At 35.6% G+C, this 19,315-nt stretch overlaps 2 protein-coding genes and 1 long non-coding RNA gene across 3 annotated transcripts; 2 read left to right on the top strand and 1 right to left on the bottom strand.

The window, feature by feature from the left end:
• Positions 1–1,462: 1,462 nt before the first annotated feature.
• On the bottom strand, positions 1,463–3,299 carry LOC147522166 (uncharacterized). The gene is made up of 3 exons (XR_015195051.1): positions 3,012–3,299; positions 2,676–2,843; positions 1,463–1,838 (listed from the first exon to the last, which is right to left on the bottom strand). It is a non-coding gene; the product is annotated as an uncharacterized LOC147522166 (long non-coding RNA).
• A 9,357-nt stretch (positions 3,300–12,656) lies between these two features.
• LOC147522165 (putative inactive purple acid phosphatase 2) lies at positions 12,657–16,170 on the top strand. The gene is made up of 2 exons (XM_086591623.1): positions 12,657–13,476; positions 14,727–16,170. Exons 1-2 carry the CDS (start codon positions 12,763–12,765, stop codon positions 15,975–15,977), a joined length of 1,965 nt encoding a protein of 654 aa, XP_086447749.1. The 5' UTR covers positions 12,657–12,762; the 3' UTR covers positions 15,978–16,170.
• A 603-nt stretch (positions 16,171–16,773) lies between these two features.
• Positions 16,774–17,946, top strand: LOC147522164 (F-box/kelch-repeat protein At3g23880-like). Its single transcript, XM_086567286.1, has one exon. It carries the CDS (start codon positions 16,774–16,776, stop codon positions 17,944–17,946), a length of 1,173 nt encoding a protein of 390 aa, XP_086423412.1.
• Positions 17,947–19,315: the final 1,369 nt, after the last annotated feature.

Raw genomic sequence — 19,315 nt, 5'->3', positions numbered from 1 at the left:
CTAACATGTGACCATCTAATTGAAGCATCCATTAAGACCATAAAATATCTAAAAGGTCCAGAAGAAGATGGATGTATTAGTCCACATATATCTCCTTGTATCCTCTCAAGAAATTGAGAATGTTTGAGTGAGATAACGGAAGGAGGTGATCTAATAATTAACTTACCTTGTGCACAAGCCTTGCAGTCAAATTCATGAGTTAGTAAGACTTTTACATCTTTGAATTTGTGTTCATCTGTACTATTGATGATGTTACTCATCATATTCTTTCCAGGATGTCCTAATCATCGGTTATGCCAAATCAAGAAAGGAACTATCAGAGTAGTACGTATTTTTAGTAGCATATGTTTAAATTTGGGAAATAGTTGCTTTATACAAACTATTAGATAAAGCTGGTAGTTTTTCAACTAGTTGCTTTTTCTCGGAAACTATTCTAGTGATATAGAGGTATTCAACCCTTTTGATATCATCAGTCTCAATATGGTATCCATTTGCTCTTAAATCCTTAAAGCTAATTAAGGATTGTTGGGACTTTGCTGCAAATAGAGCATTTGCAATAGACAATATGGAGCCATTTTGTAATTTGAAACTTGCCTTGACATACCCTTCTATGATGGTAACTTATCCACCAATGGTATGTAGATTTGTTTTCGACAAACTAATGTCAAAGAAGAAAATCCTTTCTTGTAGGATTGTATGTGTGGTAGCACCATCCACTAAACAAATGCCCATCTTGCAAAATAGAGTTATTTGTAAACCATATAAGGAGATATATAATACTTATTCATTTATTAGTAATAGTTAAACTACAGACATTGTTCCAAGAAAAATCAATCAAAATCGGCTAAACCATTATCTTTGTCAAATTCTTGTAAATCCTCCATGGTGATTTATGGAAATTTTTTTAGATCCCAAAAGCTATTATCTAGAGCATTCGCCTTAGCAAGATGTGCAACCTGATCTTGATAGGCTTTGACTTTTGCGGCACTAGTGCGTCATACTTGCTGGTGGTGACCTTTTCGGCTACAACGATTACAAACCTCGTCAATGTGGATTTGCTTTGACTTATGCTCTTTGCCTTTCTTAGGCTTGTCAGTTTTGACATGCTTAAACTTTCGTTTATTTTGTTGCCTTGTATAATCATTATATCGATATATCTCCACCAAATATTGAATCTTGTTTTTGCCGATATATATTGTAATTTCTTATATATCGACTGATATATATATCCGATATAATTTGTTGATTTTGACCAATTTTGACCAATTTTTATTAATATAATCGACGATATTTTTTATATTTCTAATATAATCGATGATATATTGACATACAAAACAAAATTTTGATTGGTCATAAAAAAAAATAGATATCTCTAATATTTCTGATATACTTTATATATCTCGTTTTTTGAGTACTATATATATATATTGCTTATAATTATATAAGCCAGAGTCTAAACAGGTAACACAGAAATAGAGGCAGTACTCATTTTCTTCCTAGAAAGGTAAAAGAGTTTTACATAAAAAGTTGAATAACAACTAGATCCAAACAATTAAGAACTCTCAAAAACATCAGGGAGGGGACGAGTGTTTAAGTTATGTGGAGTTCTATATCATTCTCCCAGAGACAAAACATAACTCCTTACTTCATCTTTGCCTCGGTAAACAACACTTGACGATTCACCCGTGGGGTCATATTTTCGAAACTCAAGCTTCTCTGTCATCTTCCGTGGATTATTACGCTTCACATAGAAAAATCCTGTCCCTGCCGCAGAGACAAGCCTGATGAATATTGAACCACCCTTGGCCTTCCTTATTAAAACTCCTAAATAGTGAAGCCTGCAAAATCAGCTTATTGTCAGAATGGTATAGGAAAATTGTAAATTGGACAAATAACTTAAAAGATTAATGCACATTCTCAATGTGTTGTTGGGCCCTACAACTGACATTTATAAATGGAATGCCCAAAAATATTCTTCGTTTAGTTATGACAGCTTTAAGGCAATTACTTCATAAACCAAATAAGAACAAAGGTAAAATAAGTTCGTTAAAATATGAGAACAAGGATTATAATCATCTGAAGCCGCTTTAAGAATGTTTCAAGATCGACCAAGACTGAAACCAATAAAAAATGTATGACAAAGTCATACTGAAGGATAAGGACAGCATGCTCCCTCATTTTCTTAAGCAGTATGATGTCTCTTAACCAACATAAATATAACAACAATTTGACTCATCGGAATAGCTATTCACGCTGCCCTTCCCTTTTTGTTTTTCCCAAGACACGTCTGGAATTCGTGAACAACCGTAAAACCTCTATCTATTGACAGTAGGGTGTAATTTGGCTATACTGTTTCTAGTTCTTCCCTTCACTACCACCCAACATGTACTAACTAAGCTTTAGTAATTAGCTAGAATGCTGAGGTGATAGACTCTATGGAACTGAAGAGAGTGGTCACATTGGAGGCAGTAAAGATATCCTTCACTCTGAGCTGCGATCTAATGTAACCTATACTTGCGCAAACCATAGAACTAGGGTCACGATTTGAATATCTTAACCTCGAATCCTAACTTTCGTCCAATAGATAAGGATAATGAATACCAGTCTACACTAATTCAATTATAATCTTCATCAGGTCAAGAACAAACACATTATGGAACTTCTGTTAGACATACCATTTTTTAATAGAGAAACAGAAAAACCACCACTTTATTCTAACACGGCGGTAGCTCCCAACTCCTTAAGCTTCTCAATAATAGGATTGCCTTCCTCCTTCGTAACCCCCTTTTTCAAGGGTTAAAGGGTTCTGCAAGCATAATGACTCCATCACATCCTTCTGAACCCTGGATGCAGAAGAGCAATGCTAAATAATATATCGATTCCAGGAAACCCAAAATAAAATATAATAAAATAGAGCAGATACCAACTTCCTAAAATCATAACATCCAAATGTATATCTAGAAATCTATACCATTGGAGACATCATAGTTCTACTGAGTAAGTCTGCTTACTTGCGGGAAAGAGCCTTTTTCATAGGATGGTACAAAAGGATTTTCATCGATAATTCTGGAACAAATTCAAATCCAGAGTTTATGTCTTGCTTGGAGAGAGCAATCGATGAGAAGAGGAACCCATGAGAGATTGGAGAGAGGAATAGAAACCTTTCGGTAATTTGATTTTTCGGTGTTTAGATATGGGCGTTTGATTTTTTTGTGATCCAAGGCCCAAATTTGGCTGTTTTTTTGCTGTTTAGGAAATGGCTGTCTACCTTGTCTGACCGTATATATACAAAAAAATTTTTTGGATTCTAATTGTAATTGGTAATTGTAATTATGTAGGAAAAGCTCATCTATTTTTTTAATAAGAAATAATTATGTTATTTAAGTGACACTAGTAAACGGGCACGTGCGTTGCACGTGCTAGGAAAGAAAATTGGGGTGGAGAAAACTAAAAGAATGAAGGCATATATAGGGTTTAGATTAATATAGGTCGAGGTCTAACCAAAAACTACAATAAGGAAAAAAACACTTCAATACGCTAGTTGTATTATTTGTACGATTCAATATTTGATGCTCTTGTATGTTGCAAGTAAATATATTCAAAGAGATATTTAATTGTTTGTAATTTAGTCAATATATAATTATTAGAAAAAATATATTGGACTTTGTTAATATTTGTTCTATAGATCTATTAAGTCCGATATAATAGGTGGAGGAATTGAATGTGTAAATAATAGATCTCCACGGAGATGCCTACGTGGCAAGATAACCATTTCAAAGCTATCCATATAATGTATAACTTATTTTATGTGTATGGAGATTGAATGATTAAAATAATGGAGTGTTATTTTATTTGTCTCACTCTATTGTTAGTTGCACATTCCTTTGATGTGCATGCATAACTTTGGCAGGTTTCAGATTTCCACTTGATTAAGATAATGAAGAAGGTGCAGAGTGCATGTTGAAGGAGTGCAGTTTGTCAAGCGGCTATGCTATTCGTAGATGAACAACTGATGCAAAGTAAGCAAATAGAAAAGCCATCAGTAAAGAGCAAGAAGTGAATATCTGTGTGGATTTCTCAATTTCGAGCATTTCATGAATAACTATAGTTAACGGTTTTCATTTGTATATTTGTTTGCCTCCCTAGTCCCTAGATTGAATAACTATTCTATGCACTTTTTCAAAATAATAATCAGTTGGTCAACCATATATTAAGCATTTCATGATGGACTGATTTGGGCCATTTTATATATTGTTCTGGGATTGAGTATTGTAAAACAATTAGTTGGTTTGGGCCATTATGTACTAACTCATTATTAAAATATTGCTCACCAATGGCAGGACATATTCGATTCATGGAATCATGGATCTGCTTCATTCTTAAGAAATGCAATTTATGTCAAAGTGGAATACCATTCAACTAACTGCCTTGGGTACCTCCTTCTTTCCTTGTCATGGAAGTCTACTCCATAAAGACCGAAATGAGAAGTGTAACCACCCGTTACTTGAAAAACATCAAGAAAGGACCACAGAAAGTATCCCCCGAGGTTTGATCCATTCCTGCAATAAAAATTTAGAAATTAGAGTGTGAAGGTCCTGGATTACGTCTTTGGTACATGTTTTTTATTGACTGAATAGATTTAACTCTTTGTATAAAATGGTAATAACTCAACAGTTTATCGAATAAATATGCTAAGCTATAAGCAAAATTTGGTTTGGTTTGATTAGTGAACAATTAAGACGTGTTTGTAACTTCATGTTTGAAACTTTCAGCAGTCTACCAAGGTACCAAAATTTTATGCTTAGGAAAAGGGTAGTGCTGGATAATGCTTCAGTTTTGTCCATGCTTCCAAGCTCTCTAACATCCATAAAATAGAAACTAAGGCAAATTTTTTTTAAAGGAAGTGAGTAGGTGTGTTAGTGTGTAGCAAAACAAAATTTATACCTTATGGATGGATGCAAATTTTTTATATATATCTGTAACAATTTAATTCTTACAGTGTCATTGCGGGCTGCTAAATTAGATGAGTCATCGCTAGTCATTGGAAGTCCTGCAATATTAAAAGGTGCAACATGTGAAAACTCAATCTGGATCCACATAGCATATTAGTGTTATTAAGCTGAAGCAAAAAAATTCAAGGTTCAGACGTTGTGGGGGAAGTTTAATGGTATTACCATTCTCATGGATTATAGCTGCAGGATTTTTGTAATTTAGTTTTACATAGTCCAGCAATCTTTGTTGTCCCCATCCTACAATTATTCCATTAGCTTTCAGCCTAGCAGGATCCTGGTCATGAGATCATATACCAACGTTTTAGTTAGGATGAACATATGTTTAGAGAACCAAAATCCAATAGATGGCAAGTAAGCAGTTCATTCATTATCTTACTTTAAATAAAAGCCCATTTGTAATCTGCAAAGACAATCATGAATGCCAAAGATCCATCGAATGGCATGGGTAACACAAAAGTCGATGGAAATCAGAAGAGTTCTTCCTATAATACAAAGATGAAAAAGTGTACTTGGCAAGTGTGGCCGTTTTTTAAGAGATTGACAGATAGATGCACTTACATGCTAGTTTAACAGAGATGTCTATAGCGTAGTCGCTGCCATACTCATATGAGGTTCTAGGATGGTCCTGGATGTAAAGTCTACAATAATAGTTAAAACCAATAAAATAAAATGATCCCAGAAAGGGTTTTGTTTATTCTAAGAGTAAAATTCAGTTTGTAAAGTACAGTGTGATTATGCAGAAGTTTGTGAGAGGAGAATGGAGTTTAAAGAAGGGCAAGAAGTAGAGGTTTTATATGAAAAGAATGGGTTTAAGGATACATAGTATCTTGCAAAGATTTATCGACTCTATTCTGCATAGGTTATGATGTTTTACTGGGTAGTTTATGTTATTCTCATAGGAATATTTGAGCATGTTTTACTGGTTTTAACGGGCACGTGCAACTACGAAATAAATATAAGTAAGGGATAAACATTTTTTTTTCTAAAGAAATGTTGTGGATAAAATAAAAGGAACGCAAGTACATTGGAATAGTGACATTGTTTGTCTGTATATATATTACATCTATTTGTGTTCAATAAATTCTGTAGTAGAAATCTAAAACAACATTACTTCTATGAAACAATTGGGATTGAAAAAAGAAATGAAAGTGTAAATTGATATAACTATTATCAAATTTGTTACTGAAAAAAAAATGTAATTTATTCATAAACCAACTTCGATACGCTAAGTGTATTTTCCAGTGTTGAGCTTCCTCTTCAATCAATTTGAGTTTAGCTGTTGTTCGACGATTCAAATAAATAATATATTTGAATAGTATGGAGACGTCAACTGTCATTGTTTCGTAGGCCCAGTACAACTTGAGTATGCATACTATAGTTGCGGTTCTTGTTCCTCTATTTTCAGAACCTGAACTGAGAAGATTCAATCCATTCAGTGTCACCTAGATTATCAAAAGACACATGCCTGAATGTAGATTAATTAGCTTCCAAAACATTGGACCTGAGAAGCATCAAATTTCAACAACCATCAAGGAACTATGCATTAATTAATACTGTTGATAAACCTATTGATCATAACTTTCAGGTACATACTCAAGTTAGAATGTAGCAAAGGAGCTTTACATGTTTAAGACAATAAATTACATGCGTGGGTGAATGTGAAAACCAGTTCGAAACTTCAAACAACGTTTAGTAATATGAGGTTCTAGAAGACAACAATGACTTCCCTCGACTTCCTATTGTTCTTTTGATTTATTTCCTTGAGAAGGCTCCACACTAAATGTCTCTGTGCAATGCAACCATTGTTTGGTGCTTCGGTTTCCATGAGCCAACTTGCATTGATGGACTATCTAAGTACTTGCTTTCTGGCGGTGGCGGGGAGTAACCTCTCTCCCTCGGTGTCGACTTCAACTCCGGTATTGGTGGGAATAGCTTTGATATCTTTCTTGACTCCCTTGCAAATGATAGTTGACCACTTACACTACCAGTATCAATATGAGATTTTAAGGTGTTCTGTGGTGACATTGTAGGGAATAACTATGACCCCGACGCCAAGAGCAAGAGAAACCCGCCTTTTGGGGCGGAATTAAAGTCGGACGGTTGCATAATCAATTGGTTTCACCGTGGATGGCATGTGTGACTCTGGGCAAAGGGTAGAAATAATTGAGACCCGCATTTTGGGTTGGGGAATCAAGGTCCAAATAGTCGAATAATCAACCAGTTTCATTGTAGATAACATGTGTGAGTCTGAGTTGAAGCTTGAGGAGGCCACACTGAAATTGAGACTCGCCTTGGTTGCATCAGAGTTTTGGTGTTGCTTGTTCTCACTGTCCCAGAAATATTATCTCTTTTTCATCCGTTGATGGTGAGGCACGATTAAGCGATTACGCTTTTCTGAGGGGATCGATCTTAGGCATTGAAGGAAGGTTAGTTATGCCCCTCAATGGAGGCCTCAACTTGGAGGGTCCAAGTGGCGGCTTTTTTTTGTGTCCAGACTATCGGATTTTGGTATGAAAATGCGAATGAAGAAGAGGGTTTAGCTAAAGCAGCAGCAACTCTATTTTCATGTTGGAGTCTAGCTTTCATCTCCTTAGCCAATTGACTCTCGAGATCCCGTGTCTGTCAAAAATGCAAGAGCAGCAGTTAAAACTTTTAGTTAGATCACAAATAAAAAATAATTTCATTGATGTGCTGAAGTCGTTATCTTTACCTTCTCTTGAAGACTTCTGCAGAGTTGTTCATGAGCAGCAAACCTCACCTACAATGATTGCAAGCTGTTTTGTAGTTTCATTACTTCCCATCAAGAATAAGTACCTTCGATACGAACGACCCTTTTGATATTGTTAGTGTAAAGATATCAGAAGCATACCATCTGCTTGTACCAGAACAACTCCTGAGTATCTGCTTGTTTATGTGCAGGTCCATGTTCAACTCCTCGAATTCAACTCGCAAAGATCAGTGAACAGAGGGTCTCTACTGAGTCTGCAAAACTTGGGCTAATTTGAACAAACATAACAGTCTTGCAATCTCCCCTTGCATTTCACAAAGCAGTTTTTAATTCCACTTTCAAGGATATTCTCAAGGAACCTCAACTGATTTTGACTTTATACACTTATGACTGATGGAAAATACTGCTAGAAAATCTATTTTTTGGAATATTGAAAGCAATATTTTGAGTTTTGAATTGATGTATGTATTTCAAAAAAATGTTTCCCAGAATTGAAGCACACCCTAAAACTGTCAAATATACACAAAACTTCAAATAAAAACATATCTTAGAGGTCTCGTGACTGAATTGTTTAGCTCCACAGTTGTCACAAATTATGGGTTCGGGCAACATGTAAGGCTCGAAGTTTTGATCCAGAACAAAACCCCTTGCGCAGCTGTAAAGCCCAGTGCTTATCCTTGACGATCTTGTGGATGGAAGAGGTGTTGGCATTATATGCGTAATGGATACATTACTCCTTGAAACCAGCATATTGTTAGATTGAGTAAAGATGCATAATCTATTTAAGCTTTTAGTCTTAAGTATCAATTTGTTATGAGCAGTCAAAAGGGCTGGTGAAACAAAAGGAAGCCAATCAAAGAGATGAATGTAGAAGATACTAAAAAGTGTTTGACACACATGCTATGTAATTGTTTTCCTCAATTATTAAAAACTTTAAGGAAATAAAAAGATGCTATCCTGCATAAATTGCAGCTACTCGATCATATTATATTAACTGAAACAAATGATAGTGTTGAAAAAATCACTTATTATTGTCTTCAAATTTCACAATTAGAGCAAACTAATTCCAAAAAATGCGCCAGAGAAGAACAACTCATTTTATTAACATTTCACAACTCAACCTCAAAAGGACAGAATGTAGATCATGATATGTATAGAAATGACAACAACAAAATCGACTTGGAACGGTATAACTGAAACAAAAGAGCATCACCATCGTTGTTACAAAGTGGCATACATATACAAATGTCATTTGCACAAAGTGATGTATATATCTGACTGTCATCTGCAGATTTAGGCTGAACATAAAGTTGTACACTTGTGAGAACACTGGGCAGAAACCAGAGATATTGGACATTTTTTTATATTAATATGACGTATATCAAGTATGAAGTCAACTGCACATGGAGCCGTATTCGATTGTCAGCATCCATAGGAACAATGACTTGATATTGAAAAAAAAAATGGCTTTGACGTTGGACCTAAGCTCGAGATTTTGAGGGTTTTCTAAAATCGATAAAGACCGTACATTTGGATTTCAGAGCCTAGAGCAACTATGAATAAGAAAGATGTGCATACCAATAAAAACATTCTACGTGTATGAACAATGTATGTTTATGTAAAGAGAAGTTGGAGGATAACGCAACAGTTAACCTTAAAGGCGGTAAACTGACATGGAAAAATAGATAGCTTCATCCCATCTCAATGCATAAAACCTTATAGTTCATGAGAACCTTATAGTTCATAACACTGATGCCGTTTTTTGTGAAAAAAGATTTCGTAGGCAGTCCTTCATCGAGATGTACAGGTACAATAAGTTAAGTGTACTTAAATAAGAAATCGATAGAATAGTTCATTAAACAGTTGTAAAATATATTATCATATGCATACATATATAGTTAAAAACATCTCCATGCTAAATGTACGTGATAATAAACAACCAAAATTATAATAAAAAAGTGTCCATGAAAATAGCAGTAAATGTCACCTAAGTTTACACGATGGTGAGGAACATCAAGAATTCTGGCATTCTTGCTTCCGTTTCTAGCGCGTATTCGTGGGAATAGACTATTGATGGGTCTCTTATTAAAATGGCCAACCAAATGGAGGCAAAGAATAAAGTTTCAAACAAACCTTCATTAACGTAAGGAGATACCTGTTGTTGATTGATCTGCCTTTGATAACGATCTCTCTATGATTAATACAACGATTCTGTTTTTGTTGTTTATTTTCTGGAACATTTCTTCTACGCCCGTTTTCGTGATGCCGTTGCGAAAGATTTGGATTTTGTAAAACAGAAAAACGAATTGAAGTGTGAAAAGATTTAAAGAAACCGATTTAATTCAAAACCCAAGAATAAAAAAACGTACCTCTGACATTCAAAAGGAATGTGGATAAATTTACGTAAGGAGATACCTGTTGTTGATTGATCTGCCTTTGATAACGATCTCTCTATGATTAATACAACGATTCTGTTTTTGTTGTTTATTTTCTGGAACATTTCTTCTACGCCCGTTTTCGTGATGCCGTTGCGAAAGATTTGGATTTTGTAAAACAGAAAAACGAATTGAAGTGTGAAAAGATTTAAAGAAACCGATTTAATTCAAAACCCAAGAATAAAAAAACGTACCTCTGACATTCAAAAGGAATGTGGATAAATTTGTTTGTCAGAATAAGAGAGTTGAGAAAGAGAAGTGATGGAGATTCGTTGCCTAGAGAAGAAGACCGAACATTAATTTGTTTCTGGGTGAGTGAGTTTCGGATGAGGAGGAGAGTCCCGATGAAAAAGCGTTGAAGATAATTTGTGAATTAGAATTTGTGTGTGAGAGAGTGATGAGGAGAGTTGGGATAACGATGAAAAAGAGTTTAGAGAATTTGTGTGCCGTTTTTTTTTTTCGTTGTGATTTATGGAGAGATGGAAAGGTGCGTCTGTTTGGGGTTTTTTTCCGTTATAAGTTTAGTGATGGAAGGGAGAGGTGTATATACGATTTTACCCTTTCTGTGAAGAGCAAAAATAATGTGGCTGTCTAACTTTCCGGTACCCTTTTCATTAAAAACTTTGGTGTAAAATTGGGAATACGGGAACTAATTGGAAAATCCCTTATCCGCATTATATATAAGATTAGAAAGTTTTTTTCTAAACTATTAATAAAAAAGAGCTTGTTCTAATATTAGCTAAGAAAATTGGGGATAATTATATAATTTAAGTGATATTAGGAAGGCTTTTCTAAATTATTAATAAATAGGGGGTTTGTTCTAATTTTTGTGAGGGAGGTGTTTTGAAATTGAGCAACTATGGAGATTACAAATTGCCTACTCGATCATTCAGAAGGATTCCTAAATACCCGGCTAGCATATGATACAAGTATGCAAACTGTGCGACGCACCGGTGTTTTTTCAAGTCTTTAAACCTGTCGCTCTAACATCTCTCGGATAATATGATTTTTTGAATTCTAGTTCTAATCTTAAAAATAATATAAAAACATTAGGAGGGGTTGAATATAATTTCAGTGACGTCAATGATGTTTTCTAAATTATTTTACATAATATGAAGCTAATTCTAATTTCAATAAAGTGAAAGAGTTTTTTGTAAATTGTTTAAAAAGAAGAGAACTAATTAGAATAATTAAGGGAAGTGATTCTAAAATCTTAAAAGAGAGATATTAGAAATACACTGTTCAAGTGTGCCTCTCTAAAGACCAGACTATCATATGATACAAGTATGCAAACTATGCTACGCATCGAGGTTTTTTTTTTCCTGAAGTCTTGAAACCCGTCATTCGAGATCGATAATTAGCATGATTTTTTTTTTATTCTAATTGTAATTACATAGGGGAGGCACATCTAATTTAATATAAGGGTTAATTATGTTATTTAAGTGATATTAGGGAGTTTTTTTTTTTTCTAAATTATTAATAAAAGATGGCTTATTTTAAATTATTAATAAAGGGGGGTGGGTTTCTAATTTTTGTGAGGGAGGTGTTTATAAATTGAACAAATAAAGAGATTTCAATTTGCCTACTCGATACTAGAGAGTGGGTTTCTCAAACCCATTGATATATATATATACGAGTATGAAAACCGTGCTACGCATCGGTGTTTTTTCAAATCTTTAAACCTGTCGCTTTAACATCTCTGTGATAGTATGATTTTTTGAATTTTAGTTATAATCTAAAAAATAATATAAAAACATTAGGAGGGGTTGAATATAATTTGAGTCACGTGAATGAGGTTTTCTAAATTATTTTAAATAATATGAAGCTAATTCTAATTTCAATAAAGTGAGAGAGTTTTTGGTAAATTGTTTAAAAAGGAGGGAGCTGATTAGAATAATTAAGGGAGGTGGTTCTAAAATCATAAAATAGAGAGATTACAAATACACAGTTCGGTTGATAAATTTTTCTCCTAAAGATCCGGCTATCATATAGTGTTTTTTCAAATCTTTAAACCTGTGGCTCTAACATCTCTCTGATAGTATGATTTTTTGAATTTTAGTTATAATCTAAAAAATAATATAAAAACATTAGGAGGGGTTGAATATAATTTGAGTGACGTGAATGAGGTTTTCTAAATTATTTTAAATAATATGAAGCTAATTCTAATTTTAATAAAGTGAAAGAGTTTTTGGTAAATTGTTTAAAAAGGAGGGAGCTGATTAGAATAATTAAGAGAGGTGGTTCTAAAATCATAAAATAGAGAGATTACAAATACACAGTTCGGTTGATAAATTTTTCTCCTAAAGATTCGGCTATCATATAGTGTAGAGATATATATCAATACAGTGGATATATATATATATATATATATATATATATATATATATATATATATATATATATATTCCGAATTCGATATTTTGGTCCTTGGACCTTGGGTCAAATGAGTAGGTCTAAGTTTTGTCACGGGCAAATAACTCCCACTGTAACCAAACACACCCTTCACTTTCCCCTATTTCTATTCTTCCCTCCATTTCTTGGTAATCTTTTGCAGAACTTTGCAAAACCTGTCTTTCTCTGTTCTCCAATGTTTCCAACACCCATTCTTCTTCTCATCATCATCTTTATCTCCATCCCCTTTTTCACAATTCCTTCAAACTCATCTCCAATCTCCATAAAACTCACTCCCAAAACCCTCTCAAAATCAGGTGACTCTGTTCATATCCAATGGACAGGGACCAACTCACCTTCAAAACTAGACTGGCTCGGTATTTACTCACCACCCAACTCATCTCATGACAATTTCATAGGCTACATCTACTTATCATCATCTTGTCCTAATACTTATATTAACTCAGGATCATGTTCATTAACTCTTCCACTAATCAATCTTCGATCCAGTTACGAGTTTCGTGTCTTTCGTTATACCGAAAACGAGGTTAATACTACTAATCTTGATCAAGACCATAACCCTTTACCTGGGACAAGTCATTTGTTAGGTAAATCTGAAGAGTTGAGTTTTGAGGATGGGCATGGACCAGAACAGATTCATTTGTCGTTTACGACGAAAGAGGATGAGATGAGAGTTATGTTTATTTCAAGTGATGGAGGGGAGAGATATGTGAAGTATGGTGAGAAGGAAGGGGAGTTGACTGAGATTGTGAAGAGTGGTGTTGAGAGGTATGAGAGAGAAGATATGTGTGACTGGCCTGCGAATAACGACGTTGGGTGGAGAGATCCTGGGTTTATACATGATGGAGTTATGAACAATTTGAAGTATGGGAAGAGGTATTATTATAAGGTAAGATATGATTAATTTCTAGTTTTGTTGCTTCATTTGTGTAATTTACTTAATTTCTAGTTTGATCAGTTGAGTGTTCAGTTGATTTGTTTACTTGGAATAAAGCAAAGGTTTGTAGAGAAGATTTGGAATGGTTATGTCATATGTGAAATATTGGGCATAGTCCTGTTACATTTCAAAATCGTGGTTAGAGGCTAGTTTAAATCCACGTTTTGTAGTTTTTAGAGACAGCACAGTTGTGATTAAGTTTGTGTCATCTTTGATTTGGGAGTCTGTACTTAGGGAAACTACCAAGACAAAGACAAAGCCTTGATCACTTTTCTTTTTTGTGTGGTGAAAAGTGTGGATTAAGAATTTTCTATCCAACCTAAATTAACCTGCTCTTTAGAGCAATCAGTAGGTTACAACTTATGAAAATATGGTGGTTGTGGACTAATTAACCAAAATTTCCATTACTACGTCGGTTTGTGAGCCTTTACTTGTCTGTTATTTCTATGCATATTTGGAGAAATTCAGTTGTCTTTCAACTTTGATTGCAGAAATCAGAAGTCATGCTTAAAGTCTCCTTATGCTTTTGTTTATAATGTTTGATGCACCTGTACACTCCATCAGCCCACAAAAAAAGTTATTGTTCTTGTAGTTGTTAATGTCAGGAGTACGTAAATATTGCCCATTGGATTTGGAGATCATTAGCTTGTATTCAGAGTGGATATCTTTGAAGTGTTATCTAGCATGGAAGTTGCTTCCTTGTTCTTTTCTCTAAATAACGTTGCTCTGTACACAAAAGCCCCATCTTTAGAGGGTAGCTCTGTGCCTCTCTTTAAAAGTGGTATCTCGTTTGAAACGGTATCTGTATTCACAAAGGCCACAAACTAGTCTATCTATTATTATTGGCTTAAGTGTGTAGCGATAATTATACTCACGAACAAGCGGTCATATCTCTGGTATGCAGGTGTCATTATCTGAAAACCAAGGCCTATCGGACCAATTTCTTGATTTGATGTTTACTTCTTATGCTAATTATTGTCAAATGGGAAACTTTCTGTTTTAACAATATCTCTTTTGCATTTGATCAATGAGAGTTGGGAAGCTTCATTTCCTTTAAACTTTATGTCATGTTTAAGGGTGGTTTCTTCCTATAACCCCTGACTTCGTATGCACTTTCCTGTTTGAACCCTGGTTCACTGATTCAACCAAGATTCGTGCAATTGTTTCTTACATAAATGCTGAGTTTATTGTTTTCTGAACAGGTTGGAAGTAATGAAGGAGGCTGGAGTGTGACGCATAGCTTCATTTCTCGAGATGGAAATTCAGATGAGACAGTTGCATTCCTCTTTGGAGACATGGGGACAGCGACCCCGTACTCAACCTTTAGCCGTACACAAGAAGAAAGCAAGTCAACCATTAAGTGGATCCTTCGTGATATAAATTCCCTTGGGGACAAGCCTGCCTTCATTTCTCACATTGGTGATATCAGCTATGCAAGAGGCTACTCGTGGTTGTGGGACTCGTTCTTCAGTCAAATTGAACCTGTTGCATCTAAGCTCCCATACCATGTTTGCATTGGTAATCATGAATACGACTGGCCTCTACAGCCATGGAAGCCTAACTGGGCTGAGAAAGTTTATGGGAAGGATGGTGGTGGCGAATGTGGGGTCCCTTACAGCCTCAAGTTTAACATGCCAGGAAATTCTTCTATTCCAACAGGGACTCGTGCCCCTGCCACTAGGAATCTCCACTACTCATTTAATAGTGGGGTTGTACACTTTGTGTTTATGTCAACTGAGACTGATTTTCTTCCAGGGAGCAGTCAATATAACTTTATCAAGCATGACTTGGAGAATGTTGATCGGAAGAAGACCCCTTTTGTTGTTTTTCAAGGCCATCGTCCAATGTACACAACAAGCAATGAGGCTACGGATGGTCCTTTCAGAGAAAGAATTCTTGAGCACATAGAACCTCTGTTAGTGAAGAATAAGGTAACGCTAGTACTGTGGGGACATGTTCATAGGTACGAGAGGTTCTGTCCAATAATGAACAACACCTGTGGGAGCATGGGCGTAAATGGACAGGACGGAGAATTACCTATACATATTGTGATCGGGATGGCAGGACAAGATTGGCAACCCATATGGGAACCGAGGGCTGACCACCCAAAGGACCCAATCTACCCTCAACCAGATCGGTCTTTATACCGTGGTGGGGAGTTCGGTTACACAAGGCTTCTCGCCACAAAAGAAAAGCTTACACTTACATATATAGGTAACCATGATGGGGAACCACATGACGTCGTGGAAATCCTGGTGTCTGGTCAACTTCTTAATGGTAGCAGTGGTGCTGGTGGTGTTGAGGTGAGTTCTATGGTGTCATGGTATGTGAAAGGCGTCAGTCTCTTGATACTGGGTGTCTTTGTGGGATATATGATCGGCTTCATATCACATGCCAGGAAAACATCTGCCTTGAGGGCAAGATGGACTCTTGTAAAAACTGAAGAATCATGACTGTCTACTTGCTTTTGAGCTCTTGATTCAAGATTTACATCTCAGCTACTGAATGCCTATGAAGGAACTAAATTGTAAAATACCACTTGTGTGTGCTGATGCATTTTTAATTTGTGTATAGTGTATTATTCTTCTCCATTTTTAATGTGGTTTCAGGTTTATTTATAAAATTTGTATAAGTCAGTTCTCATCCTGTTATGATTCATATCCAAATATTTTGGTTGTGCAACATAAAGAAAAGTACAATTCAATAGTCAGTGAGTGTGGCAAACACATTTGCGGTTGGCTTTCTCTCTTTCTTATCGACAAATCTAACTTTTACCAAAGGCTAGAAACAGTAGTAAGAAGTATTGCATATCAACGTCTGTTAGAATCCTGTGTATGCAGCTGTAACAATATGGCATGAAAGCGCATCTTTAAGGGAAAATCTGCAACAGAATAGAAGGTATGCTTGGCCTATAAAATTCTGTTTGGTACTGATCAGGATTTGAGACTTGATAACCTGATTTTGATATGGCGCGTTACCAAAAAATAAAATAAAACAAAGGGTAGTGATTATAGCCATTAGATCATACCCCTTAAAATCGAAAACAATCTAAGGGTCTGAAATCCTCAACCTTTTATATTGCGGGATTTCTCTTTAGGACTCCATGGACAATTTGTGGAGGTCCAAATTGTCACACTCACTGGCTATTGAAAGGACTTGGTTTATTGGGCAATATTGGACAATAAGAACTCGGTTCCATATATACACGTCTTCTACTCCAATCCTGCAAGGTACTTGGTTTAGGACTCCATGGACAATAAGGACTTGGTTCCATATATACACGTCTTCTACTCCAATCTTTTGGCAGGAAGGTACTTGGTTTATTGGGCAATAAGAACTATGGTTTACCTCCCAAACGAAATCACTTCAAAAATCCTCTCAACGCTTCCTCTCAGTTCAGTCCTTAGATGCAGGTCTGTGTGTAAAACATGGCATAATATTATTAATGTTCTCCGCTTTTCTGGCTCACTCAAGAAATCGTCTTTTATCATCCTAGATCGTCACAGCCGTTTAGTGTACATTGTAGAAGAAGAGGATGTACATCGTTATAAGAAGTCCACGAAGATTAATCTTGTTTGTCCACATTGCATGGGATGTTATGCAAAACCCTACGTAAGTGGACACTTATGCTTCTTTAGTGATAAAAGCGGCATTCACGTGTATAATCCTGGTACACGAGATTGTGTAAAGTTGCCCGACTTGCCCTTGGTTGAATGTGGGCATCCTGACATCGTTCTAGGACTCGGTTTGGATCGGTCTGGTAACGAATTCAAGGTGGTGCAACTTTTGCTAATCGGGGATAATTTGAAAAGTGAGGCTTACATGCACACCCTAGGCTCCAACTTATGGCGAAAAGTGGACGATGTTCCTAACGTAAGATGCTTCAGCGCTTCATATGCACTAGTTAATGGGTCATTGCATTGGTTGACCTATAGTTATCGAATTCTATCACTTGATTTGACTTGTGAAAAATTTGGGCGCATTCCGCTCCCCCTAAGCAGTTTGTATCTTATGCCAGATCTTCTCCTTGCGGATTTAGGTGGATGTCTGTCTATATGTGGTTCTTCCAGTATAGTTGATACTTCTGAATTATGGATTATGAAAGACTACAACGACAAGGAATCCTGGACCAGACTCATTATCAGAACAGGGGATGTTATGTTTGGCATGGTATTTAAAAAGGTTATGCCTATATCTGTTTTGAAGAATGGTGAAATTTTACTACTATATGATTCATATCTATTGGTATCTCACAATACTGAAACCGGTAGATATACTCCGTTTTATATTGATGGAATCCAGTCAACACACCTTGTAAATTACCGTTTCTTTAACTCTTACCAAGTGTTTCCATATGGTGGAAATTGTGAAGGAAAAATTGCTGTTGGACATCCAACACCACCTCCTAATCTTTGTATCTAGTTTATGATGTGGGGAATCTAAAGGCTTATGAGGTGTAGGTCGTTTAATAGTGTGGAATAAGAGTGTTGTATCATTATTGGTGGGCTTCGGTTGGACGTTTTTTGTTCAGCTTCTATTGGGTTTTGATTGGAGTTTTTTTAGTCGGATTTCAATTAGGCTTTTTAGTGTCGTACGACACGGGCAATATACTAGTAACTAGCCTCTATGCATGTGTGGTTTAACCACACGTATTCTCAAAACATGTGATGGTTCATTCTTAAAATGTGACAAACTTATAAATTTGCCCTCTAACCATGCCAAAATTATTGGTTTGCCCACAAAAAACAAATCTAAAAATTGCGAACTTACCATTTTGCCCCCTCCAAAAATAAAAAAAATAATAAAAAATTGAGAAATTAAAAAATTACCACCCACCTTAAAACGTTAAAATTACAATTCTACCACCGTGACAGAAACATATTTCACTATTGCTCGCACCCATATTATGTATACTATTTAGATTAATAAGTCGTGCTTTTTGAAAGTAGAGGTCAAATTAAATGAAAAAAAAAAGTCTACAAGTTGATCACTAAGTTGATAGTTATTTCTAAAAAAAATTAGGCAACATCATCGATATGGACAATCCAGTCACAATCTACATTTATAACTATACCATTATCTAATTCTAATTATATACATAAAGGAATTAAGATTTCCAATACTCTATCATCTGAAGATATCCAATGGTTGATGATTGGTTTTGATCTCTAGTTCTGGTGGGGTTATTGTCGTTAAAGGTTGAAAACGAAAATTCTCGAAAATGTTTTTCTAGCAGCTTTGGGCGCTTAGATCTCTTTTTTTATTCGGTGTATGGTTCTGAAAATTTTCAGTGTTGATGTAGTTAACTGATGTTAAAGTTAGTTAAAAACTCGTTTTTACATGAATCTAATGATTTTCTAAACTTAGTATCTCCGAGATGCAGTGTTGTTTTTACATGATATCTGAAATTCGGAATTTTTGCGCATCATTCAGTTGATGGGATTCATGGCGGCAATTTCGTTGGAAAAACCATTAAGTCGTTTTTTAGACTTCTATCTTTTCACTCTTTTGTGGGTGACAAGTTTTCACAAGTCAACTCGCTGAGTCAGAATTTAAAATTCTGAGTTTTGAAACCGATTCCATATACAAATCTCTTAGCAGCAAGTCCAATGGGGGGCTATATGGGCTGCTAAAGGCAAATATAGCATCCCAATCACAAAAATGTCATTCTAATGGGACTGTTAAAAGGGTCTTAAATTTGGAAGGAGTTAAAAACCCAGCCAAAATTAAGACCTTCGCTAGTAGCTGCTATAATAAGTTCGAGAGACGGACAACATAGTTTCTGCCGTCC

Source organism: Coptis chinensis, chromosome 1 (genome assembly GCF_015680905.1).
Source record: "Coptis chinensis isolate HL-2020 chromosome 1, ASM1568090v1, whole genome shotgun sequence".
Taxonomy (NCBI): Eukaryota; Viridiplantae; Streptophyta; class Magnoliopsida; order Ranunculales; family Ranunculaceae; genus Coptis; species Coptis chinensis.
The sequence above is the reverse complement of the archived record's forward strand: the minus strand, read 5'-3'. Positions and strand labels throughout refer to the sequence as shown.

Bases quoted from the DNA above. Each gene is read 5' to 3' on its own strand.
- LOC147522165 (XM_086591623.1), top strand. From the start codon at position 12,763: ATGTTTCCAACACCCATTCTTCTTCTCATCATCATCTTTATCTCCATC. The intron at 13,477-14,726 runs GTAAGATATGAT...TTTTCTGAACAG, and splicing joins GGAAGAGGTATTATTATAAG to GTTGGAAGTAATGAAGGAGG.
- LOC147522164 (XM_086567286.1), top strand. From the start codon at position 16,774: ATGGACAATAAGGACTTGGTTCCATATATACACGTCTTCTACTCCAAT.